The 27,714-nt window shown below is 39.8% G+C and overlaps 1 protein-coding gene across 1 annotated transcript in view; it reads left to right on the top strand.

Moving 5' to 3' along the window:
* Nucleotides 1–27,714, top strand: part of ptprsa (protein tyrosine phosphatase receptor type Sa) — a 515,480-nt gene that overhangs the window by 264,475 nt on the left and 223,291 nt on the right. The window contains 1 exon segment of the mRNA XM_034180027.1: nucleotides 10,463–10,651. Coding sequence (XP_034035918.1) covers nucleotides 10,463–10,651 — 189 coding nt within the window.

The following is a 27,714-nucleotide window of genomic DNA, read 5'->3' as shown; positions in this document are numbered from 1 at the left end:
AAGTGATCATACCTTCAGATTTTTTTCATTTGCATTATATTTGTGAATATTGTTTCTTGATAGAGTGTCAGGAGATACTCACTCACTCATTCACTCATCTTCAACCACTTACTCCAAATAAGGGTCACGGGGGACTGGAGCTGTCAGGAGATACGAGGTCTATTAGAAAAGTATCCGACCTTATTTAAAAAAAAAAAAAAACATATGGATTTGAATCACGTGTGCTTGCGTGAGCCAACCTTGAACCTTCATGCGCATGCGTGATTTTTTTCACGCCTGTCGGTTGCGTCATTCGCCTGTGAGCAGGCTTTGAGTGAGAAGTGGTCCACCCCCTCTGCGGATTTTCATTGTCAGGGAAATGGCTGAGAGACTGCTGCTTTGCTTGATCAATTTTTTTTAGAAACTGTGAGGCACATCCATGTGGACACCATTCGAGAAATTCAGGTGGTTTTTGGTGAAAATTTATGGGCTTCAAAGACATTAAGGGGTGTTACTGTCGCTTTAAGGACGGCCCACAGCAGCTGTGGGGCGCGCCGCGCTCCAGCTGCCATCGACAGGCTGAATGACCATTTCATTTCTAAACGGATCGCTCTGTGGATCCATGACCATCGTGTGCACTTTCTCTGGTTATCACAAGAGCTGGACATCACCCATTTTCCTGCAGATTTCACTTTTAACAAGAGATTTTGTCATGGAAAGCCGAGCGGACGCTTCGCGCGTCATGATGGATTCGCTGCTGGACCGACACAAAACCACCTCCGTTTTGGTCTCACAGGATGGCTTTGAGATGGCGTTCAGACAGCTGTCGGTGGTTTTTCAGTCGAGTGATTATCCAAGAAATTGTGGATGTGCCTGGACATGCCAGAACATGTTCTGTGACGCTTCATCACGGCGTTGCTTTGAGCGTCACGGCACCGTCAGACGACGTCCCGGATAAAACACAGCGTCCAGTTTGGAAATGAACGGCACATTCCACAGTTACGAGGAGTTTTTGTCATGGAAAGGAGCGGACTCTTCGCGCGTCACGACAGCAAGCGAGACAAAGAACACCTCCGTTTCAGAGTGCCAGAAGGACAAGCTGGGACATGTCCACCTCTCCACAATTTGTCTGATACTCACTCGACTGGTAAGCACTGAAAGGCATCGTCTGGACTAGCACAGGAATTGTGAAAAGATGTGGACATCAGCACTTTTTCGGCAAATTGAGACAGATGTGCGGAGGAAAGCAAAGCAAAGCAACGCCGTGATGAAGCGCCACAGAACATGTTCTGGCATGTCCAGGCTCGTCCACAATTTCTTGGATAATCACTCGACTGAAAAACCACCGACAGCTGTCTGAACGCCATCTCAAAGCCGTCCTGTGAGACCAAAACGGAGGTGGTTTTGTGTCGGTCCAGCAGCAAATCCATCATGACGCGCGAAGCGTCCGCTCGGCTTTCCACGACAAAATCTCTTGTTAAAAGTGAAATCTGCAGGAAAATGGGTGATGTCCAGCTCTTGTGATAACCAGAGAAAGTGCACACGATGGTCACGGATCCACAGAGCCATCTGTTTAGAAATGAAATGGTCGTTCAGCCTGTCGATGGCAGTTGGAGCGCGGCGCGCCCCACAGCTGCTGAGGGCGTCCTTAAAGCGACAGTAACATCCCTTAATGTCTTTGAAGCCCATACAATTTTCACCAAAAACCACCTGAATTTCTCGAATGGTGTCCACATGGATGTGCCTCACAGTTTCTAAAAAAAATTTGATCAAGCAAAGCAGCAGTCTCTCAGCCATTTCCCTGACAATGAAAATCCGCCGAGGGGGGTGGACCACTCCTCACTCAAAGCCTGCTCACAGGCGAATGACGCAACCGACAGGCGTGAAAAAAATCACGCATGCGCATGAAGGTTCAAGGTTGGTTCACGCAAGCACACGTGATTCAAATCCGTATGTTTTTTTTTTTTTTTTAAATAAGGTCGGATACTTTTCTAATAGACCTCGTAAACACAATAAAAATTGTTCATCGTAAAATTCATGTCAGGGAGCATATGCTGCAACCACCACATCATGGATTTTTTTGGTCCTGGATAGCAACTACCCATGCCGGAAATGAATCTATTCCTACCTGTCCGTGGCTGCCTCCAGCCACTGGAGTCATCAACACTGCAATACCCACAGTACCTTCGTGTGAAAGGTAGATATTTTGAAAATGCAAGCGACAGTGTGCAGGGATGAAAAGTGTCCATTTTTTGGCAGATTTCCGCTTTTTTTTATCAGGCATCTTGTTGGGCAGCAATGGGCCCTTGAAGCAAAGCTGTTGTTTTATTTCACATTCTCTTCATTTTTTCCTGACTAAACCCTGAATAGCATATGTCTGTGAGTAATATTTACCTTTTTATGTTAAACTGACCTGTTATGGTCTTCTGAAACAGTTGATAGACGTATTTTATAACTTAAAAGTGGGAGCGATGCTAACGCATTGGCATGTCTGTGGCATTTTCAGTGTTAAAGTTAGCATTAAGCTGTCACCTGTTAGCACTTTTATTTGTATTTGTGTTCAGTATAATAATTAATGACTCAGCATTTGTTGATGTAAATGAGTCAAATGCATTACAAATTGTATTTTTTTTAAATATATATTTATTTTTATTTATATATTGTAGTTTCACAGTGATCCTCACAGTGAACATCTCAAACTTACCTGGTGACTCCTGGATGTTTACTGTTGAACTGTTTATTTGAAGGTTTATTTTGAACATATCCAAAGAGTGATGTTTTGCTTTTTTTTAACACTGAAATGCTTCTTGATAATTTGGTTTTATCTATTTGATGATTGGTTTCTAACTGATTTTCTCATGTATTATTACCCAGGAATTTCTTTTTGTTAACCCTTTCAATTTAAACCCCATCTATCTGTATCTGTACTTGCTTATTCGTGTTGCAGTTCCCAAATAACATTAGTTTTGTTTTATTTGTTTAATGACAATTTGTTTCGGTCAAACCATATTTTCAGTTTATTAATTTCTAAAGTGATTTCCTCCAGCATTTCCTCCAGAAATATCTGCCAAACTAGAAAATGGCTGCATCCTAGTAAGGCAGAATAGAGGAGTGATTTTGAATTGGGAAAGTTGGGGGGTTCTTTTCTCACCAAAATGGTTGCTGTACACTGCAGTTTATTGTCTGGAATAGCCCCAAATTGCATTTCAGAGCTTTGAGAATTCAAAAATTTTCAGGGGGAATAATTTTGGGTTTCAGCTTTTTTGTGTATTTCACCACTTTCATCTCTGAGTGTGGTATGTAACTCCAACATGTCCAATAGTTCTCTAACATTGATGTCTTAAATGACCAGGAATAGCACCATCATTGTCAGTGGCAATAGTTGAGACATATTGAATCTGTTTGGATTTCTCTTCATTGAGAAGCACCACTGCACAGTGTAATCATTCAGCTATTACGGTGGTACTGGCCCTCTGGGATTTGTAAGATACTATCAGTTCATGTCACGCGTTGCCTTCTCTCCTTCACAGTAAGGCTGGATAACCCTGAAGCAACATTCCCTCGATGAGTGAGCTATTTATTTTGCATGGTCGTCTTTATCAATAGAGTCTGTAAGCTTCAGGGGAAAGATGGCATCATACTCTATTCCTGGGGAATGAAATAACTAGGACACATCACATCTAGTCACGGAATGTTTTCGTATGTTCAGTATCAGGTCGAGTTGCTGTAGCAATCTGATATTATTTAATGTATTTATTCATTTTTCCTGGATGAAACCATGCCTCTTATGTTTGCTGTTGTTTTTGTAGATCCGTGGATTGGTTGGTCAGCCTTAACCTCTGCTCCCAGCGAACCAATTAACCAATTTCATTTGTTTTAAGAGTACATTTTCCCTTTTCAACTTCATTCCCACAGCCTGTGTACTCAACAGTCTTCTTCTTTTGCAATATGGAGGCAGAGAAAATGTGACACAAACACAAATGGTTGCAATGCAAATAGTTTCCGGAACATCAGATTAATTCGATGGAACATCTGGAGATCCTTTGTAGGATAACACAGACATCCTTTTCAAATAGACTGAAATAGCTTGAGGGGCATAAGAGTGCATAACTTTTCTGTCATCTTATATGTAGATCATTAACAACACCTCATGAAGGGATTTTTGTGACAACATATCGCTCTGTCTTGTTGACAAAGTTCTCAAGAGAAATTGATCTCACCATTGCTTTTCACTTTGTGGCATGGAGCCTTTGAATATGGCACTAAAATGCTTGTTGTATTCTGGTGCTAGAGCAGGTAGCTCAGTGGGTAAGTAACTGGGCTACGTACAAATATGTGTACTTGGGTTTGATTCCCAGTCACACTACTTGTCTGTGTACTTGGTCAAGACACGTCATCTGCAGTCAGAGTCCATCCAGCTGCAAATGGGCTTTGTCGGGGAAAGTGTGTGTCCGAAGTTCTGCCTAAAAAGGGGGTGGGCAGATACACGAGTGTGTGTGTGGCCAACATCACATTCATGATAAGACTGTGCCAGACGGTGCCAGATCCGGTTCGCCTTGTGCGCAACTCACATACTGCTATACTAGCACATCAATTGGACATCATTGTCACACAACTACTACCGATTTTTTTTTTTTTTTTTTTTTTTGCGTGTTTGTGTTAACAAAAAATTAATGAATAAAGAAAAATCCCCATGCAACACACAAGTTATTGCAGGTCATTTACAGAACATTGGAAAGAGCAGAAAGACCGATGCACACTGATGATGTCATCACAGCTAAGACGCAGAAGCAATGAGGAAAAACTATGTGAAAACTCATTATTTTTTGCTTTTAAGATGCGTTTGGTTCACAAAATTAACTTAATTTAGAGTCGGAGTTTAATAAACTTAAAAAACAAAATAATTTTATTTTGTGTGGCTGTTTAAGCAACTTTCATTAAAAAGGGGGTACGGTAACTTGGGTGAGACTGGCATTCTGTTCAGGCGGAGTTGTAGACACTCATCTATTTCACACTGTGGAATCTGGAGATTAACACCAGCATCGGCAGACTTCAGGACCTTTACAGAAGGACTTACTTGTATTGATGTTAGACTATCCTATGTTGTCCCAATTTTGAGCCTCTCTGTCTTCATTTCTTGGTCCAATTTGTCTTTTGTTTTCCAGATTGCAAAATGTTGTACTCACTACCACTTTTCTAAATATTCTTGTACATAAGTGAACAAACCATTTTTTTAAAGATGGTAGAAGAATAATTTGCTGTCATCATATTTTGAAATACTTGATGTGTATGACTTTAAAATGCACAAAATTGGCCAAGCATGGAAGGCATAATGAATGCGACTTTATTCTATCAATAATTTGTTGTGCATACTTTCATTTCAATAAACTGGAAAATTCATGATGGCATAATTAGTCCTTCCTTTCCTGGCAGACAGACGATCCCTGCTTTTAGACTCTGCCCTCTTCTACTCAACTTGTTGTCCTAATTTCTCCTAAATTAGTTTCTTGGGTCCCACAGTGTTGACGATACTGCCATGATGTCTGCAGTATTGACACGAGGTTAGCGTGACATTTGTAGTGCCACTTACTGGTCTGTTAGTCTGTCAATCAGCTCTGAGTTGTGATGTGGCCTTGGGCATTAGTTGTATATTACAGCACAGGGTGCTTCGCCTCGACTCTCATCATCCAAGTATCTGTCACTGCTCTGGCTCCAGTCATGGGACAGGTTCATGACTTTTGACCCATGAGGCTTATTGCCCATGACAAATAAAGAATGCAGTCAAGCACACTATGCTGTCATCTCATAACAATGAGAAATTGTTCAATCAGGGATGATTATGAGTTGAAAGGGTGGTATACATGTTTTAAACAATATAAATGTTTGAAATTGAAATTTCCCATAAGGCAGTGAAACTGCAATAGCTTTAGAAGGAGAATGCATTGCCAATCAAAAATATGTGTACCTGGGCATTTCAGATATTACAGAGTTTATGTTGGCAGGACCGCACAACCAGGGGCATAGCACCAAATTCTGGGCCCTACGTACTAGCCATATTGAGGCCCCCCCCCAACACACACACTGTTGTGCTCTTTTTTATCAACGGAAACACCAAATTTCTAATACGTAGTCAAACCAGGTCAACATCATGTATACCTTAGATCACACCTGGGAGTCAGAACCCTTTTTAAAGTTGGGGGAACAATATTGAGTTGGGGGTTCTGGGGGACCAAATTGCAGAATTTAATAGAAAAATGGTGCAGTTTGGTGCATCCCCGTGCATTTTAACAGAGATATACCCCAATGTTAACTTGACTACAAATTAGGGTTTGGGATATAAGATCTACAGTCATAGCAAAATATCTAATTTAACACAATTTTCCAAAATAAGTAATTAAATAAAAGTAAGTGTAAGTCATCGCTTAACAGTGTGTAATTCTCTTTGTGAAGAAAAAAAATACATAATACAATATTCTACAATCAAAACATTAAAGAACAGATTACCCATCTTATAGTCAAGGTCATTCACTAAACTCAGTCCATATTAATAACAAACAGACTTTCAGAATATTACTCCCTTAACCTACAACTTGTAGGTTAAGGGAGTACTGTACTGTCTTATGAAGTAATACAAAATAATGTCATAATAAAAATGACATATTTTATAACCCTGTATTTGAAAAAAGAAGGTAATTCCTGTTATTTTTTTTAACAATATTAGACTGAATAAATCAATGCAGTATATTTGTGTTTGTTAAAAAATAAGGAAAAAGGTTAATTCATATTATATACTCCCTAGATTCATACCATTGTAATTCTCTGTAATATTATATAGTTTGTATGGTCATCTTCTATCTGTCCCTCGGTTCCTGGGACTACAAAGACACATCATTTATTAGGTAATCCTAAAAAGCAAATAGACAAAACAGGAAAAAATATTGTAAAGGTTACTAAAATTTAATTACATTTTAGTTAAATAATTTGCTTGTAAAGTGGCTCCATAAGCTCACCTTCACGAACATCCTTGTTGCTTGTGTTATTTATGGTTTTGTCTTTTTATTATGTTTTTAAATTTTTAATTCGATTTTCTCTGTTTTTATTATGCTGTGTGAAGCACCTTGATTTGACAAGATGAGGGACCAGAACCTGGACCAGCACATCCTGCTTTGTCTGAAACTAAAGGCCATGGTGTTCATAATGTTAATATTACATTCTGATAATACCTTTTTTATTATAAAAAGTTTAACCAATTTGTGTGTGTGCATGTATTTTTGTAGGCAGGTGTGTGTGTGCAACTGGACTGTGGTCATATTGGATATGTCCTTCAATGCGCATATTAAGCAAATATGTAGGACTGCTTTTTTGCATTTGCGCAATATCTCTAAAATTACAAATATCTTGTCTCAGAGTGATGCTGAAAAACTAATTCATGCATTTATTTCCTCTAGGCTGGACTATTGTAATTCATTATTATCAGGTTGTCCTAAAAGTTCCCTGAAAAGCATTCAGTTAATTCAAATTGTAACCTCTTCTGCACATGTCTTTTATTTAACAGAGGGACTTTGCGGAGGATTCTTGTAAATAAATTAGCTTCACACAGGCATCTTCTAACTGTCACAGCACTTACAGATAACTCCAGACTGTCTTTGATCATCCTGGAGCTGATCAATGGTTGAGCCTTTGCCATTCTGGTTATTCTTCTATCCATTTTGATGGTTGTTTTCCATTTTCCTCCACGCGTCTCTGGTTTTTTGGTCCATTTTAAAGTATTGGAGATCATTGTAGATGAACAGCCTATAATTTTTTGCACCAGCGTATAAGTTTTCCCCTCTCCAATCAGCTTTTTAATCAAACTACGCTGTTCTTCTGAACAATGTCTTGAACATCCCATTTTCCTCAGGCTTTCAAAGAGAAAAGCATGTTCAACAGGTGCTGGCTTCATCCTTAAATAGGGGACACCTGATTCACACCTGTTTGTTCCACAAAATTGACGAACTCACTGACTGAATGCCACACTACTATTATTGTGAACACCCCCTTTTCTACTTTTTTTTTACTAATAGCCCAATTTCATAGCCTTAAGAGTGTGCATATCATGAATGCTTGGTCTTGTTGGATTTGTGAGAATCTACTGAATCTATTGGTACCTTGTTTCCCATGTAACAATAAGAAATATACTCAAAACCTGGATTAATCTTTTTAGTCACATAGCACTACTATTATTCTGAACACTACAGTATGTATGTGAGGGTGTCTGAGGACAAATGCTGCTCTGTTACATTCAGCCTATGGTGTTACACAAAAGTGTTTCACTGAGGCATTGTTGCCACACTTGAAATGAATCTTCACCATTGTCAAGAAGTATATGTACAATAAATATCATAAACTAAAATGTGGGGGCATATTATTTTAAAAAAATATTGTAGAGAGCTTGTGAAAGAACATTTTGAGCGTTACACACTGCTCTTGTACATTTAGCACTAGAAGTTAGATTTGGTCAATAATCACTCACAATTGATATTCAAGGTGTGTGCTTTTGGGTAATAGTGCTTTTCAGCCAAGTGGTATTATCGGAGGACTTCCTGTAACCTCACATTCACTTGAGTGCAGTTCACCTCAGTTGACAAGGAAATAGAGAGAAATCATTGCGATTAAAAGGATTTTCTTGTAAACTTGTTCTTCACTGTATTGTCTCTCTCTGATTCCCTATTTGCATTTATGAAATATATTTATCATTTCTTAAACGGGTGAATGTATGCTGACTATTGACAGGCAGGGAGAGTCTCACTTAAGGGCATGTAAACTTACACAGTGATGCAGTAACATGGTGTAGTGAAGTAATGTGGCAGTGAAAATCTTAGGGCAGCTTCTCAGTTCAGTGTTCAATTTTCTGAAAAAAGAAGATACTGTTTGTTCCAGAGTTTCTCTGATTCTTCACCACAGTTCTTTGGAATTAAATAACACCAATGTAATTTTAATCAAGCTCAATTCCCTTTGTCCATTAATGTCATCACACAGCTGGCTGTAAACACCATCACCCCCCCCCCCCCCCCCCCCCCCCCCCCCCCCACACACACACACACACACCAGTAATAATAATAATAATCAGGGTTTTTGCCATGGTACTGCAAATTTCCACCCGGCTCTCGGGTTCAAATTGGCTGTGCCACCCAGCACAGAATTTATGAAAAATGAACTTAAATGTTGCTGAAAATGTACCAATCCGATCCTATTTCAAGCTTATAGAGTCATTGTTTTGCCATTTTAAACCAATAATTAAAGTAATAAGAAATATATTTCTCATTTTCTTTGTGTCAAATCGCAAACAGCAGAGATCAGAGAGTCAGTGCGTTCTGTGACCACAGAGCTGTGAAGGTCAGCAGCTGAAAACAGCATATCTGCTGCACTCTGAACGGAAGAAAAAAAATTAACTCACCATGAAAATCTTACATTAATCCAGAGGTCCTTCTGCATCTGTATGTGATGATATATTCAGAAAATTTATCATTTATTTTATTATTGAAAGCTTCATGTTTCCAAAAACTCAGGGTTTGAAAAAACAGCAGACGGTATTATCAGCGATGGGGAGGGGGAGAAACAGAGAGAGAGAGAGAGAGAAGAGGAGGAAGGGTGGTGATGAGAGAGGTTCACACTGTCAGTGAAAGAGGAAAGTGAAACTGATTCACAAAGTTTTTCATTTAAAACAACAGGTTTGACAAATCAGTCCAGGTTCAGCTCTTGTTCAAAAAAGGCAATTAGGTGTTATATTGTTTAAATACAATCCCACTTAAACATCTTAGAAAAAAACAACAAAAGAAAACTGTCAGGATAACAGGAAAAACTGCCTGCTTCACTGGATTAAAAGGTACTGTGTGTCATTTTTGAAGAAGAGCGTAAATCCTATGTCCAGTAAATATTAATGTTTTTAACATTTTTAACGTTATTAAATTTATTAACTTAGACTTTGACAGAAACATGCAAAAAAGAACTTTAATCTTACAGATATTACAACATAAATGTCTTTTTTTTTTTATTATTATTCTTTATTATTATTCTTCAGTGCATCTAAAATCACTCAAAATGAGTTAAAATAGGGTTTGCCAATATTGTTTTAGTGGTATAAAACCCCCATAGCTATGAGCCGTGATCACATAATTTACCTGGCACTAAAATGGTCCCAGCTAAACCCTGATGATAATAAAAATAAGGTACATTTGCCTTTGGGTTCAGATTATGCAAATAGTGGATATCTGTCTCATCTGGTTTTCTGCCTAGATTGTTTGGTGTTAAAGCTTGAATTAATGTTCTTTATCATACCTGGGTATTGTTTCAGTGCACTGATGTTTGTAAAAGTTATGATAGGTGACAGCAAGAAGCATTGGCCTTTGTATCCACCAAACCTAGGCTTTGGAAATGAAAGAAACTGGCATGCAAGCTAGATCAGAACACTTACCATATGTCCTTTTTCTTTAATTGTCTGCAGAGGACTTACTCCCACTGGGCTTCCCTAACATTGACATGGGCCCTCAGCTGAAAGTGGTGGAGCGCACTCGAACAGCGACCATGTTGTGTGCTGCCAGTGGAGATCCAGACCCAGAAATCACCTGGTACAAAGACTTCCTGCCCATTGACCCCAGTGCGAGTAATGGTCGAATTAAACAGCTTCGCTCAGGTATGTAACACAAAAAAAACTAAGTCTACGTCTATCTTCTTCTATCTATAAAGCAAGAAACGTGGGTATGTGGCTCGCATATTTCTCTGTTTGTCCGATCGACCTTGGCTTTTGGATATGGCTTACACATGCCATGATGATGTGCATACTTATTATGTTTCTGTGAAGGCTCTCAGTTGTCCAGGTGGTTTCCATAATAGAGAAGCTTGAATCTTCGACTGGAATAGGTGCTAATTAAAGCAATTGTTTAGTCACTAGCCAATAGCAGTCTGCCTCTCGGTAGGAGGGGTCTGGTTAGGTTTAAAACTCCAGCTTTTGTGGCTTCTGTTTGTTCTTCTCGACAAGGGTCAGACAGAAGTCAGACTACCAGAGGAAGAATTTTAGCTGAGGAAGCTTCTACGATTTGAAGTGAAACATCCTCGCATCAAGCACCCAGTCCAGTCGAAGATTCAAGCTTCAAGCTTCTCTGCCATACTTTATTATGAAAATTTTGGGGATTTTCAAAACCTCTATTGTGACATTAAACCTTTATTTTGACATGGTAACATGAGTACTTCCAAGATGGCACCCTCCGTGGCATCTCTTGATTGTAAGCCAACTCTGACCAAGAGCTGCAACTTCAATGTCAGGGTAAGTGAGAAAACAAACACACTGCAAGAGAAGGACTTTTGAGAACAGCAGTCATTTAAACATGTTCTTTTCACATTTGTTTGCAAATAATATCAAGTGTGGCTCGCTGATGTTACTGGTATCAAAGTTAAACAACCTCAATTAGTTCATGGTGCTCGCACCATTTCACAATAAAATGCTTAATACCAGCATCCCATCAAATACTTTTACTGTGAAAGGCATGCTGTCAGTGTTCCTTGTGACTGTGTTTAACTTGACAACACTGAGGAGATTTTAGCTGAAATCCATTTTTTGCTAAAAAATGGTGAATTTCCCACAATTTCTACAACGTTTCAGTAAGTACATAAGCTGAATAAAATTTTATATTTGCTGTGAGTTCAAGTTTAAATACTGTGTTCAGGAGGTGGGGTAGTGAGGATTTGCATTTTTAAATATTCAAAATGTTCTGTTTAATTTTGTCTGCGTCTCTTCCAAGAACCTGTTTAATAGGAATCCTTTTATTTTTATTTAATTAATAATAAAACTGATTTTTGAAAACAATATGAAGTACTATATTCAAATAATTATACAATGTAAGATATCAGACCCAAATGCCAAGTCTGTGCCAAGTGGCGTTTGAATGTTTGGATAGGTACGGTCAGACATCCAGGTCTCTGATGCGTGCGCACATAGCAATGCACATAGTAACCAGTTAGCCGCTGAATACAAACAGCTGTTGTACCTTAAACCGCTCATTTCCTGTTTGACATCCTTTGTGCTCACATCATTCTCCCACGTATATTTCTACTTAATATACACCAGTTTTCACAAAGAATGCCACAATCGTCTGTTGCAGTTGGCTGTACCAACCACAATAAGTTAAAAGATCAAAAAGTGTGTTTTTTCAGGCTCCCAAAGCGCCGCAAAAGTCCAGACAGAAGGGATAAATGGCTGGCTGCTATCAGCCAAGTAAACGAGGATGGTCGTGGAAATAACGCTGCCAGATCGCTAGTTGCCATCGTTTATGGTCAGAACTACGACGGTATCTGATTGTCTTCAACCCGCCGACTTTCGTTCTTGATTATAATGTTTAAGTATAATGTTCCATGGCGAAGGGTCAAAATGGCGGCGCCATAGCGGCCACACCCTTCGACATAAAGAAAAGCTTTCAATAACTTTTGGTCAGTATCATATGTGGGTGATGTGGAAGAAATTTGAAGTGCATTGGACAAAATTCCGAGGAGGAGTTCGTTCAAATACAACATGTGGAAATCATTTAAAATGAGAAGAAAATTCAAAATGGCCGACTTCCTGTTTGGAGTAGACTCATGGTGCAAGAGACTTTTTTGTATGTCTATGCAAGTCACACATATGTACCAATTTTCATCTCCCTCGTACAAAAAAACCCCTATGGGGAGGGGTTTTTGAAATTTTCAAGGGGGCGCTATTGAGGCACTTTGCCCCGCCCATGGGCGAGGCCCCTATGAATTGTAGGAGGTTGCCATGCTTGAACTGTGTATCAATTTTCATGATGATATGACAAAATTAAAGCCGTCAAAAGGAAGAACGTAATTTCATGGTGACGGGGAGATATTCGGTACGCCACCACACAGAAGCCGTTACTCGTAAGTTCACGGCGATCATCGAAATTTGAAGTGCATTGGACAAAATCCCGAGGAGGAGTTCGTTCAAATACAACATGTGGAAATCACGCCAAAATGAGAATAATAATAATAAATAATAATAATAATAAACAGCGCAATTACATTAGGGTCCTCGTAGGACGTTGCCTACTCGGGCCCTAAAAATAATATAGCACCTTCAATTGCACCACAGACTAAAACAGTTAAATGTGGTCTATTAAACATTAGGTCTCTCTCTTCTAAGTCCCTGTTAGTAAATGATATAATAATTGATCAACATATTGATTTATTCTGCCTTACAGAACAGCAGGATGAATATATTAGTTTAAATGAGTCAACACCCCCGAGTCACACTAACTGCCAGAACGCTCGTAGCACGGACCGAGGCGGAGGATTAGCAGCAATCTTCCACTCCAGCTTATTAATTAATCAAAAACCCAGACAGAGCTTTAATTCATTTGAAAGCTTGACTCTTAGTCTTGTCCATCCAAATTGGAAGTCCCAAAAACCAGTTTTATTTGTTGTTATCTATCATCCACCTGGTCATTACTGAGTTTCTCTGTGAATTTTCGGACCTTTTGTCTGACTTAGTGCTTAGCTCAGATAAGATAATTATAGTGGGTGATTTTTAACATCCACACAGATGCTGAGAATGACAGTCTCAACACTGCATTTAATCTATTGTTAGACTCGATTGGCTTTGCTCAAAATGTAAATGAGTCCACCCACCACTTTAATCATACCTTAGATCTTGTTCTGACTTATGGTATGGACATTGAAGACTTAACAGTATTCCCTGAAAACCCCCTTCTGTCTGATCATTTCTTAATAACATTTACATTTACTCTGATGGAATACCCAGCAGTGGGGAATAAGTTTCATTACAGTAGAAGTCTTTCGGAAAGCGCTGTAACTAGGTTTAAGGATATGATTCCTTCTTTATGTTCTCCAATGCCATATACCAACACGGGGCAGAGTAGCTACCTAAACTCTGTGAGTGAGATAGATTATCTCATCAATAGTTTTACATCCTCATTGAGGACAACTTTGGATGCTGTAGCTCCTCTGAAAAAGAGAGCCTTAAATCAGAAGTGCCTGACTCCGTGGTATAACTCACAAACTCGCAGCTTAAAGCAGATAACGCGTAAGTTGGAGAGGAAATGGCGTCTCACTAATTTAGAAGATCTTCACTTAGCCTGGAAAAAGAGTCTGTTGCTCTATAAAAAAAAAGCCCTCTGTAAAGCTAGGACATCTTACTACTCATCACTTATTGAAGAAAATAAGAGGCCCTACCATTAATTAATGCTTCGATCTTAAATATGATCAATCTGTCTTTATTAGTTGGCTATGTACCACAGGCTTTTAAGGTGGCAGTAATTAAACCATTACTTAAAAAGCCATCACTTGACCCAGCTATCTTAGCTAATTATAGGCCAATCTTCAACCTTCCTTTTCTCTCAAAAATTCTTGAAAGGGTAGTTGTAAAACAGCTAACTGATCATCTGCAGAGGAATGATCTATTTGAAGAGTTTCAGTCAGGTTTTAGAATTCATCATAGTACAGAAACAGCATTAGTGAAGGTTACAAATGATCTTCTTTTGGCCTCAGACAGTGGACTCATCTCTGTGCTTGTCCTGTTAGACCTCAGTGCTGCTTTTGATACTGTTGACCATAAAATTTTATTACAGAGATTAGAGCATGCCATAGGTATTAAAGGCACTGCAGTGCGGTGGTTTGAATCATATTTATCTAATAGATTACAATTTGTTCATGTAAATGGGGACTCTTCTTCACAGACAAAGGTTAATTATGGAGTTCCACAAGGTTCTGTGCTAGGACCAATTTTATTCACTTTATACATGCTTCCTTTAGGCAGTATTATTAGACAGCATTGCTTAAATTTTCATTGTTACGCAGATGATACCCAGCTTTATCTATCCATGAAGCCAGAGGACACACACCAGTTAGCTAAACTGCAGGATTGTCTTACAGACATAAAGACATGGATGACCTCTAATTTCCTGCTTTTAAACTCAGATAAAACTGAAGTTATTGTACTTGGCCCCACAAATCTTAGAAACATGGTGTCTAACCAGATCCTTACTCTGGATGGCATTACCCTGACCTCTAGTAATACTGTGAGAAATCTTGGAGTCATTTTTGATCAGGATATGTCCTTCAATGCGCATATTAAGCAAATATGTAGGACTGCTTTTTTGCATTTGCGCAATATTTCTAAAATTAGAAAGGTCTTGTCTCAGAGTGATGCTGAAAAACTAATTCATGCATTTATTTCCTCTAGGATGGACTATTGTAATTCATTATTATCAGGTTGTCCTAAAAGTTCCCTGAAAAGCCTTCAGTTAATTCAAAATGCTGCAGCTAGAGTACTGACGGGGACTAGAAGGAGAGAGCATATTTCACCCATATTGGCCTCTCTTCATTGGCTTCCTGTTAATTCTAGAATAGAATTTAAAATTCTTCTTCTTACGTATAAGGTTTTGAATAATCAGGTCCCATCTTATCTTAGGGACCTCATAGTACCATATCACCCCAATAGAGCGCTTCGCTCTCAGACTGCAGGCTTACTTGTAGTTCCTAGGGTTTTTAAGAGTAGAATGGGAGGCATAGCCTTCAGCTTTCAGGCTCCTCTCCTGTGGAACCAGCTCCCAATTTGGATCAGGGAGACAGACACCCGCTCTACTTTTAAGATTAGGCTTAAAACTTTACTTTTTGCTAAAGCTTATAGTTAGGGCTGGATCAGGTGACCCTGAACCATCCCTTAGTTATGCTGCTATAGACTTAGACTGCTGGGGGGTTCCCATGATGCACTGAGTGTTTCTTTCTCTTTTTGCTCTGTATGCACCACTCTGCATTTAATCATTAGTGATTGATCTCTGCTCCCCTCCACAGCATGTCTTTTCCTGCTTCTCTCCCTCAGCCCCAACCAGTCCCAGCTGAAGACTGCCCCTCCCTGAGCCTGGTTCTGCTGGAGGTTTCTTCCTGTTAAAAGGGAGTTTTTCCTTCCCACTGTCGCCAAGTGCTTGCTCACAGGGGGTCGTTTTGACCGTTGGGGTTTTTCCGTAATTATTCTATGGCTTTGCCTTACAATATAAAGCGCCTTGGGGCAACTGTTTGTTGTGATTTGGCGCTATATAAATAAAATTGAATTGAGTTAAAAAAATCATACATTGTGATTTCCAGATTTTTTTTTTTCTTTTTTTTAAATTATGTCTCACAGTGGACATGCACCTAAGATGAAAATTTCAGACCCCGCCATGATTTCTAAGTGGGAGAACTTGCAAAACCGCAGGGTGTTCAAATACTTATTTTCCTCACTGTATTTGTGTGTGTGTGTGTGTATATATATATATATATATATATATATATATATATATATATATATATATATTATTGTATTGTTACAAGTATTATTATTATTGCTTATCCTTAAACACGCTGTTTGATGCACATTTTCCTCTACTCGCACCCATCTTGTGTGTTTTTCTTAAGAGCTGACATAACGTGAATTTCTCCACTGTGAGATCAATAAAGTCTTATCTTATATATTTGAGCTTCATGCACGCTCACTGTGTTTATTCCTTCCTATATCTCTATGTGTGTATATATGTCTGACCATTTTGGACGAATGTCAATTTTTTTTCTTAAAATAACTATTTGCGTGTCTCTGTATTTCAATGGCAGCCTTAACAAACGTACACGTTGTCTGTTAAAACTATGTAAGAGTAAGTACATCTCTTTGTACATCCCACTGTTGGGAAAATGTAAGTACACGGACCCACAACAGGGGGCGCAAATAACGGACAATGGAATAGGTCAAATAATAACACTTTACTGTTGCGAACGTGCACAACAAACACAACAGATCACACAATAGATCAAAGGTCAAATTATAAGGTGTCATGTGGGCAGGCTCGAGGATAGGAGACGCCTGTCCAAAGCAGAACCGGAACCACACGATTTCCTCCGCCACCAGACCCCGGGAATACTGGAGCCGCCAAGTCCCGAACTCCCAGGTGGCCACTGCCTCCGCGTGTCGGACCTGGTACTGCTGGCGAGGAACAAAAACACAGTTAAACGTGGGTGCGTCTGCACCCAGCAATCTGCACGACAGGGAAGCTACCTCCACCTCTCGTTGGAGAAAAAGTCTGTTATCACTCACAAAAATCACAAAAAGGGCTTTCTATCAAGCAGTCAGGCTGAGGATATTACCTTTCAGGTAGAACGATATCTCGGCAATGAGGTGGAGATGCCGTCTTGCTGATATACCACTGTAGATCTGATGATTGATGACAGCTGTCGTCGGTGATAAGTGACAGCTGTCACCCCGGCTGCTCCTGTGAGGCGGCAGCGCCCTCTGGTGCCTGGAGCCCGCACTCCAGGCAGGGCGCCCTCTGGTGGTGGTGGGCCAGCAGTACCTCCTCTTCAGCGGCCCACACGACACCCGCCTTCAGACACAGCCTCATACGACCATCCATGAAAAATCTACTTAAGCCCCCAATTTTCTATAGGAATACAAACTTCCTACAGGCACTGCACTAGTTTGACTAAATTGCAGTAATTTTCTTAGTCCTTTTTGTTGCCATCAGTTGTGACACTTGCTCGTTTTTCTTACTTTATTGTATATTGAATGCAGCCGCAGCGCTCGGCTGCTTCGTTGCTAAATATTATGTCATATCAGAACTGTTAATTTCGCTGTTGTGGTGCAACATTTTTAAATTGGGTTTTGATATTTTCTCTTTTTCAACACATCAAAATATCACATTTAGAGAACGACATTTTGCAATCCCACAGCACACACAATGCTGCTGCATTTAGGTGCAAACTTTGTTTTTTTCTGACGCAAACTTGGCAAGAACATATAATTTCACTTTGTTTTTCTGACACAATGTACTGTACGAGGGCTGTCCGTAAAGTATAGGTCCTTTTTATTTTTTCAAAAACTATATGGATTTCATTCATATGTTTTTACGTCAGACATGCTTGAACCCTCGTGCGCATGCGTGAGTTTTTCCACGCCTGTCGGTGACGTCATTCGCCTGTGAGCACTCCTTGTGGGAGGAGTCGTCCAGCCCCTCGTCAGAATTCCTTTGTCTGAGAAGTTGCTGAGAGACTGGCGCTTTGTTTGATCAAAATTTTTCTAAACCTGTGAGACACATCGAAGTGGACATGGTTCGAAAAATTAAGCTGGTCTTCAGTGAAAATTTTAACAGCTGATGAGAGATTTTGAGGTGATTCTGTCGCTTTAAGGACTTTTCACGGTGCGAGACGTCGCGCAGCGCTCTCAGGCGGCGTCATCAGCCTGTTTCAAGCTTAAAACCTCCACATTTCAGGCTCTATTGATCCAGGACGTCGTGAGAGAACAGAGAAGTTTCAAAAGAAGTCGGTTTCAGCATTTTATCCGGATATTCCACTGTTAAAGGAGATTTTTTTAATGAAAGACGTGCGGGCGGATTGCAGCGTCGGCTCGCAGCCGCCGCGACGCTGCGCCACAGGAAAAACACCTCTGTTGGAAGCCTTGAGGACAAGTTGGAACATCTCCAGCTGATAAACAATTTCTCATATACTCACTCCACTGAAAGCCATCAAAAGCCGCCTGGATTTTACAAATGGTTATCAACACGGAGGTGTTTTTCCTGTGCCGCCGCGCCGCGTCGGCTGCGTCCCGACGCGCGGACCCGTCCGCATGTCTTTCATTAAAAAAATCTCCTTTAACAGTGGAATATCCGGATAAAATGCTGAAACCGACTTCTTCTGAAACTTCTCTGTTCTCTCACGACTTCCTGGATCAATAGAGCCTGAAATGTGGAGGTTTTAAGCTTGAAACAGGCTGATGACGCTGCCTGAGAGCGCTGAGCGACGTCTCGCACCGTGAAAAGTCCTTAAAGCGACAGAATCACCTCAAAATCTCTCATCAGCTGTTAAAATTTTCACTGAAAACCAGCTTAATTTTTCGAACCATGTCCACTTCGATGTGTCTCACAGGTTTAGAAAAAATTTTGATCAAACAAAGCGCCAGTCTCTCAGCAACTTCTCAGACAAAGGAATTCCGACGAGGGGCTGGACGACTCCTCCCACAAGGAGTGCTCACAGGCGAATGACGTCACCGACAGGCATGGAAAAACTCACGCATGCGCACGAGGGTGCAAGCATGTCTGACGTAAAAACATATGAATGAAATCCATATAGTTTTTGAAAAAAATAAAAAGGACCTATACTTTACGGACAGCCCTCGTAGATAAAGAATTATCCAACTCTTTTCAGTCACATTTTATGAGGAGTATGAATAAATTCAAACCATAGAGAAGTGTTAAGAGTGTTAATTTTTGAGCTAAAGACATGAAAATCAAACATATATGTGGGATTCACACATTTTTAAGCAACTTTAAGAAAATCTCCAAATGTTATGTCTCATCCAGTTAACGCTTATTTTGTACTTTTGAAAGACAACAAATGAAAGCCAAATGTTGGTATTTCTTTATTGCTTGAAATCACCAAAATAATTCATCACGTGGCTTTACAAATTGTACTTCTTTCCTTAAAGCCTCGGGTAAGACAAAAAAAAACTGCAACAGCCACTAATCGGAAATGAATTAGCTGTGAAAATGTACCTTCATTAAATCCGCTGACATTATTTACGATATGTCATAGTACATATTCTATTGAAACAATTCTGTGGTAGGTACGCTGGCTTGTTTCCATTGATTAAACAGTGTGGAGAGGCCCAATAAAACACAATCTAATTATGTTGCTAATAAAGTGCTCAGTTTTTTAATGGCTGCTGGTAATAACTGATAGTGTATATTGTAATGCTGATGATCAGTGAAGACATGGCTAAATAAAGTGTGTTGCCACTGAGCACTCGTGAGCCATACAACCCAAATACTCATTTTGTCATCTGCATTTTTCCCGATACTGCAGATGCACACATAGTAAAGATGCTCCTTACTTGCTTCCTTACATACTGCTGTTTGACTAATTATAAAGCAAGCCTTTTACTTTTTAATTTGTAGCCTATTAAATCTCCAAATATCCATATCTCACAACCCTAAAAAAAAGTCTACAGTAAAATACCCATATAAAGGATTCAGGTGGACCAGCAAATTTTCTCTGTTATAATTGAGTATATTATAAAACAGCCATAATCCACTATATGCATGAAATGGATGAAATCTGTTATACATATAAAATGGACAAAATCTGTTATATGTATGTAACGGATTAGTTACAGTCAGGACGTGTCAAATGAACTACAGGAAATCCCCAGCACTAATTAGGCTTACGTATTTCCTTGATTAAACACCTGACCTTGAATAGGGGCCTGCCTCATTTAATGACCGAGTCAAAACTTTGTCTAAGAAAAATAATAATAACTAGGACTGCAAGCAGTCATATACGGGCCCTTGTTCCGCGCGACCGCCTACCCAGGCCAGTGGGTGCCCTTGTGACCACATGTGGCCATGTGCATGCAGGGGCAACCACTCATCACACAGTTAAAATTTTAAACAAATCACACAATGCATCAAGGAGTTATGACATGTTGATTGTTCATCCACTAGGGGGCACTCAGTGTGCAAACAGAGGGGCTGGGTGTGTTCAGGGGCCAACCATCATCATACATGTGAAGTTTCAAGTCAATCAGGCAAAGCATGAAGGAGTTATCATGACTTGATGTTCCATGGCAAAGGGTCAAAATGGCGGCACCATAGCGGCCACACCCTTCAACATAGAGAAAAGCTTTCGATAACTTTTGGTCAGTATCATCTTTGGATGTTGTCAAAGAAATTTGAAGTGCATTGGACAAAATCCCTAGGAGGAGTTTGTTCAAATACAACATGTGGAAATCATTTCAAAATGAGAAGAAAATTCAAAATGGCTGACTTCCTGTTTGGAGTAGACTCATGGTGCAAGAGACTTTTTTGAATGTCTATGCAAGTCACACATGTGTACCAATTTTCATCTCCCTACTCCAAAAAACCCCTATGGGGAGGGGTTTTTGAAATTTTCAAGGGGGTGCTATTGAGGCACTTTGACCCACCCATGGGCGAGGCCCCTATGAATTGTAGGAGGTTGTCATGCTTGACCTGTGTATCAATTTTCATGATGATATGACAAAATTAAAGTCGTCAAAAGGAAGAACGTAATTTCATGGCGAAGGGGCGATATTCGGTATGCCACCACACAGAAGCCGTTACTCGTAAGTTCACGGCGATCATCGCCTATGTTCACCAAGTTGTTCTGCATGTTTTAGAAGTGGAAGGAAGTTGATGGTGTTAAGTATGTGACATCAGTACTTGTTTAAGTATAATGTTCCATGGCGAAGGGTCAAAATGGCGGCGCCATAGCGGCCACACCCTTCGACATAAAAAAATGTTTTCGATAACTTTTGGTCAGTATCGTCTGTGGATGATGTGGAAGAAATTTGAAGTGCATTGGACAAAATCCCGAGGAGGAGTTCGTTCAAATACAACATGTGGAAATCACGCCAAAATGAGAAGAAAATTCAAAATGGCCGACTTCCTGTTTGGAGTAGACCCATGGTGCAAGAGACTTTTTTGTACGTCTATGCAAGTCACACGTGTACCAATTTTCATCTCCCTACTCCAAAAAACCCCTATGGGGAGGGGTTTTTGAAAGTTTCAAGGGGGCGCTATTGAGGCATTTTGCCCTGCCCATGGGCGAAGCCCCTATGAATTGTAAGAGGTTGTCGTGCTCGACCTGTGTATCAATTTTCATGATGATGTGACAAAATTAAAGCCATCAAAAGGAAGAACGTAATTTCATGGCGAATGGGCAATATTCGGCACGCCGCCACACGGACGCCATTACTCGTAACTTCACAGCGTTCGCCTACGTGCACCAATTTGTTCTGCATGCTTTAGAAGTGGAATGAAGTTGATTGGGTTAAGTATGTGACATCAGGACCTCTTAAAGTAAAAATAGGACATTTCCCGCCACCACCGGGGGGCGCTATGGCGCAGGTGGGAACCTAAGATATGTAGACATTCAGAGTGGAGCCCTCATCATGTCCAGCAAGTTTGAAGGATCTACGATGAAGTATGTGGGCGTGACAGCCGTTCGAAGTGAAATGGCGTGCTCCGAAAAGCTCGCCAAAGTTTGACGACCCCTAGCATCCACGCCTTTTGACTTAATTAGAATCTTTTGATAACTTTTGATCACCATTGTGTTGTGATGATTTTGACCAAATTTGAAGATGATCGGATGAAATCCCTAGGACGAGTTCGTTCAAATGTAAGTAGTGGAAATGGCCAAAAATGGCAAAAATTTGCTCAAAATCGAAATTTAAAATCAAAATGGCCGACTTTCTGTCGATATTTCACCATGACAGTAAGAGACTTTTTCGTGCGTCCTGGCATGGTAAATATGTGTACCGCATTTCGTGAGGCTACAACGAAAAAAGGCCAATGCGGAGGGGTTTTTGAAAATTTCTAGGGGGCGCTATTTCGCTATTTTGTGACCATGTGCAACGCCCCCAAAATATCGAATTTCGGATCCGGCCGGACGACTTTGGAAAGTGTGGTGAGTTTTTGAGCATAGGAAGAGGCCTAAATTTCTATTTCAAAAGTGGCAAGAATAATAATAAATAATAATAATAATAATAATAATAATAATAAACAGCGCAATTACAATAGGGTCCTCGTAGGACGTTGCCTGCTCGGGCCCTAATTACATTTGGTTGAGTTACTCTTTTTGCTAAGTCCACTGCGGAGTTGTACCTTAAATGCTAAAGCCTGATTTATGCTTCTCCAGCTCTATGGTCCTATAATGACGTTGACGTGTGCATCACCCTTTTAAAGTTCTCCATTGCACCTTTATGCAGTTTGCTGCAGGAAAAGCAGCTTTTTTTCTGGATTAATTTGTCCCTCGGTGAATTGCAGGTCATTTGAGCATCTTTTTATGACTTTGTGTTGTGAAGTTGGTCATATTTGACTTTTCTGCACAAACATATTTGATCCATAATCGAAATGTAATCTGTGTGCACACTGCAAAAATTATTAAAATATAACGGGAGAGGAACAAGTGAAAAACGTAAAAGTGACATTTCACAGCCTTTGCATTCTTCGTCATTTAGCAGGTGCACGGGTTCGCAGCCACGCAGAGGGCTCTGATCTAAAGCGGCTTGGTTCGTTACACCCAGGGATATGTGTGAAACGTAACACCATATTACAGTGGAGGCAGCAGGCAGCATTTTGTTGCTAATTGCTGGTCTTGAATTATGCCCTGCCTCGTTTAGGGGCTGAGTCCAAGCACGGTTTGAAAAAATAAGCAGCCGGGCTTTTTCTGAAGGAAATGCGGTACCCACTTTCCTCGAATTGGCGAGTGTCAGTCCTGAACTTCATTTCGTACATCTGTTACTGGGCACGTCCAGATTGCTCTGTCCGGTACAGGTGAGAGGTTTTTAATGAAAATACATTGCGACTAGACAGGACGTTTTGTTCGATGTGAGCCAAAATCTATTTTGTATGGTGTTTATTCCATGGGAAACCATAGAAAAGCATTGAGGCTTTTGCTTTTGTCTGGTGAGTGTGAATATCCAGTTTATACGATGATGATTTAGATGAGTTTTACTGTATATACATTCTAACCCAGCATTAAATTTTGAAGCAGAACTGCAATAATATTCTGTTTACCTAAATCCCAATGTGGTAGCATTGTTAAGTTGGCAAAGTGGATGCTACTCTCAATTCATGATTCATATGTATGTATGATTTGCGATTCTGATAGTTCTGATAGGGAGATTCTGATAGTTTTCACACTATTTTTGACAGACTGTGCCGTAGACAGATTATGACTGAAAAATATTCCTTTATTTCTTTAACCACAAACGTGTCCTCTTCTTAAAAGTGCATGAGAAATATTTTATCTTAAATAACCAATAAAAATTGGATTCATAAATCAAAATGCAGGATCAAAATAATTCAATAAAAATATGCTGCCACACTGCTGACTAAAGAATTCTAAACCAATACATGTCCCTCACAATTGTTTCATCTTTGAATGTCTGATGGTTCACACTGCATTACTTTATTCTCAAACATTACAAATAGTAAAAGAGCCACAATATCCACTATAACCATCATTCTACTACTTGGAAAAAGTAATATTCATAACCTTGATTTTTTTCAACATAGTGATTAGCGAATTATTTCTATAAAATTATGAATATGAATGCTATTTTTACTGACTTATGTACTTACTTCAAAAGCATCATGTGATAAAATGGCACACTGAACAGGAGAGAATGCAGTGTTTTTATCATTTTACATTTTTGAATTTTCTGTTAAAAACACTAAAATGTCTTCTGCACCACCATGCACCGGAATCCAGTACGTGTTTTTGTGAAAGCGTTGCGTTAAAGCTGTGCTTTGCATGCTGAGGAACATCTCTGGTGTGCAATGCAGTTGGTTTTTCTTTGATATTTGACAGGCATTCACTTGAATCATCACACATTTATATCGATTTTATCTGGTTGGCAATGCATTGTTGCATCTTTAGTCTGCAGGAGAGCTGACTGTTTTTAATTTCCAAGTACAGCATCTGCAAAAGTGATCAAGCCAACACTAAAGCGGTTTGTATGCCATGGTACAAATTACCAGTGGGGAGATACTCAGCACACAAGTGCGTGTTCATGTTTGATGTTTGTTATTAAACCTCTCATTTTAATTTTTTTTTTTTTTTTTTTTTGTAAGAAAGGTGCTGTAGCTTATATGTAGTAAGTGTAATTAGAAATTTCTAAATGTCCCAAATTGTAAGGCAGAAATTCTTAAAAGTACTGCTACATTATGGCAGTACTACATTTTTTACCATTCAAGTTCTGTTTTGGTTGAGTCAAAGAAGAAAGTTGATTTTTTTTTTTTTTTTTTTGGTCATACTTCCACAATTACTGAAATATGGCTTTCGCAGTGTTGCACTCATCAATGTATTTTGTTGTGCAAATAAAAATTGTAGTGCGCAATGTTTTGGCGATGGCGATTCTACACATGCGCAACAAATGATTTCCTGTTGATGGTGTCTTTAACATTTGTCTCATATGTCTTTGCCTGTTTCACACTTTGTTATATTGTCTTTGTCTTTGAACTGAACAAGACTGTTTTCTCTCTCACTTTGTGTTGTCTGTATTTGTGTCAGAAACTAAGACGTCGCACAGTGCATAGTGCAGACGTTTTAGCACTTCCCATTTGAACGTTTATAGTACATAATGAAAAATGGAAAGAAAAAAAATCCCCCCATAAAAACAAACTGTAAAAAGATGACTAATTCTATAATATTTTAAACTTGACACAACAATGGGTACACTTAAACAGAAAAGTCTTCTGATTAGAAATTATAAATGGAAGAAATTTAAAGTTAAAGGTTACACTTATTAATACTCAAAGCTTCACCCATATGCTGAGGTTTATTAATATCATTATAACGTTGAGACAGAGTTAAATGATCCAACTAAACTGCAGTTTTTTCAGTTCCTAGGTAAATATTTCTTTCTTACTTACTTACTTACTTACTTACTCTTACTTACTTTTCTTTTCCATTTTGTTGTCATTGACAGAAATCATTGGTAAGTGTCTTGCTAAGCCCAGCAAGCCCAGCCACTCTCCTTGAAGCAGATGGTGTATTTCAAATGCTCTCCAAAAAATGCATGCATCCCCTGCAATCCTTTCACTCCATCCTCCTTCACCAGTTCCTCGCTATTTTTTCTTTCTACATCATTTTATTTTATTTGACTTTTTAGTAGTTTTACCTGTGTTGTAACTGATGACTAATTTGGAAATCAAGGCAAATCAAGGACATGCAACGTCATGGGGGTGGGCTGGTGGTGTGGTACTGTGTTTTAACCTTAAGTTGCAATGATATGTGATTTTATTGCCAACTATTTGACGCTATATGCTGCTTTTTTTCTACAGAGAAAAGATGGAACCCTACAGATCGGACACATTTTTTGCACCACTTAAAAAAAATTCCATTGTTGAAATCTTTAATACCTTGTACAGCTGTGAAAGTAGCTGCTGCCTTATTTACTGTTCTCAAACCTGCTGATACTCCATGTGATGACCATTTTTTTCTTTTGCTGTTGTGTGGCAACACAACAGACATTTGGGAAATAATTGGTCTCTAGATGGATGTAAGATCATTATTTCTCTACAGTCATAGCTGACAGTGTTTTTTTTTACACTTGTGGTGATGAATTCTAGATGGTTCGTTAATGTGCATTAATGTGCTAATGTACATTAATGTGCTTTTAAACTCAAGTGAAATGTAAGTTTTCACAAAACATCAACGCTGTTCAAAAATCTTGTAAAGTGCTGAAATGGGTTGAAAAGATTTTTGAATTATTTCCAGGTATAGGCCGTTGCTCTTGTACCTTATTGTCAAACCCTTTAGTCCTGCACCTGCATTAGGTGTGCCCTCTGTTGTTGGTCAGATGTCAGTCGGATTTTGTTTGGTGTTTGTTTGTTTTCTCTCTCTGTGACTAACCCTTTATACAAGGGAACCATAGGCCTGCATCATATGGCATGACCCAACATGCCATGACTTGATCAAGACGTGTTTGTTACCTTGCATGAGCTGGGATTGGGACTTTACCAATTTAGGGTTTATTGCTTTTATTGACACATTGACATAGAAGACTGTGGGGAACTGATGCACCAACTTTCAACCTTCACAGAACATCGTACTCGACCACCTGCCCATAGTTCAAAGGCAGCCTGCTTTCTTCTAACGAATGCATACATATCACTCATTCTATTTTCTTATTATTGGCTCATTTCAGTATGTACACCATCTGGGTCTACCTCAGTAAATAAATTAAAAAAAAAGAAAATAATGGTAGTGATCTCCCAAATTAAGAGTCGGATGTTGTCTGACATTTTTATTTAAAGGGAAAATACCGTACGATAAAAGCAAGTGGTCCACAAGTGTGCCAGTCTTTTGATCTTCTCAGAACATTATAATAGCAAAATGTGATACATCTCCTCAAACATGGAAAATGCAGCCCTTATTTGTGAGATTTGACTAGCCAAGGGACTGGTGTTGGGAAGGTGTCGTAACACGGACCCACAACAGGGGGCGCAAATGAACGGACAATGGATAAGAGAAGGAGTAACAATTTAATGTTGCACAAGAACACAACGTAATGTAAACAAGAGGGCTGCCAATCATACACAAGAGGACTGCGGGCAGGCTTGAAGATAGGAGACCTCGGATGAACGAAGAGCCGGGGCCCACACTGCTTCTACCACCAACGGCCTGAAGAACACCGAAGCCGCCAAGCCCTGAGTCCCCAGGTGGTCTCTGTCCTCCGTTGTCGGCCCTGGTACTGCTGGCAGACAGAAACAGAAGGTGGTGAGTGTGAATCCTCACACCCAGCAACCTTGATTAATGATTCTTCTGGGAGGGAGAACCTCCACCTCCAATCATACACACGTGCAGCTCCTGTTTACCACTTATTGGTTTTGGGGTGTGAGGCGAAGTCGTCGCAGTCACACCAAACGCCAAAAATCCCAGATAAGGAATACCAACAGGAAAAACAGCTGCAAAACAGATCAGATTATTATTCGCAATAATCACAGCAGAGAAGTTTACCTCGAATCGTAGGAGATTTCTCGGCGAGGAGGTGGAGTCGCCGTCCGGCCTTTATGGTGATGATGATGATGAGATGAATGAGCGACAGCTGGTGTTGAGGATGATTGACGGCTGTCACTCCCAGTGGTTCTGGCGCCCTCTTGTGCTTGAAGCCCGCACTCCAAGCAGGGCGCCATCTGGTGGTGGAGA

Source organism: Thalassophryne amazonica, chromosome 10 (genome assembly GCF_902500255.1).
Source record: "Thalassophryne amazonica chromosome 10, fThaAma1.1, whole genome shotgun sequence".
Lineage (NCBI taxonomy): Eukaryota > Metazoa > Chordata > Actinopteri > Batrachoidiformes > Batrachoididae > Thalassophryne > Thalassophryne amazonica.
The sequence above is the reverse complement of the archived record's forward strand: the minus strand, read 5'-3'. Positions and strand labels throughout refer to the sequence as shown.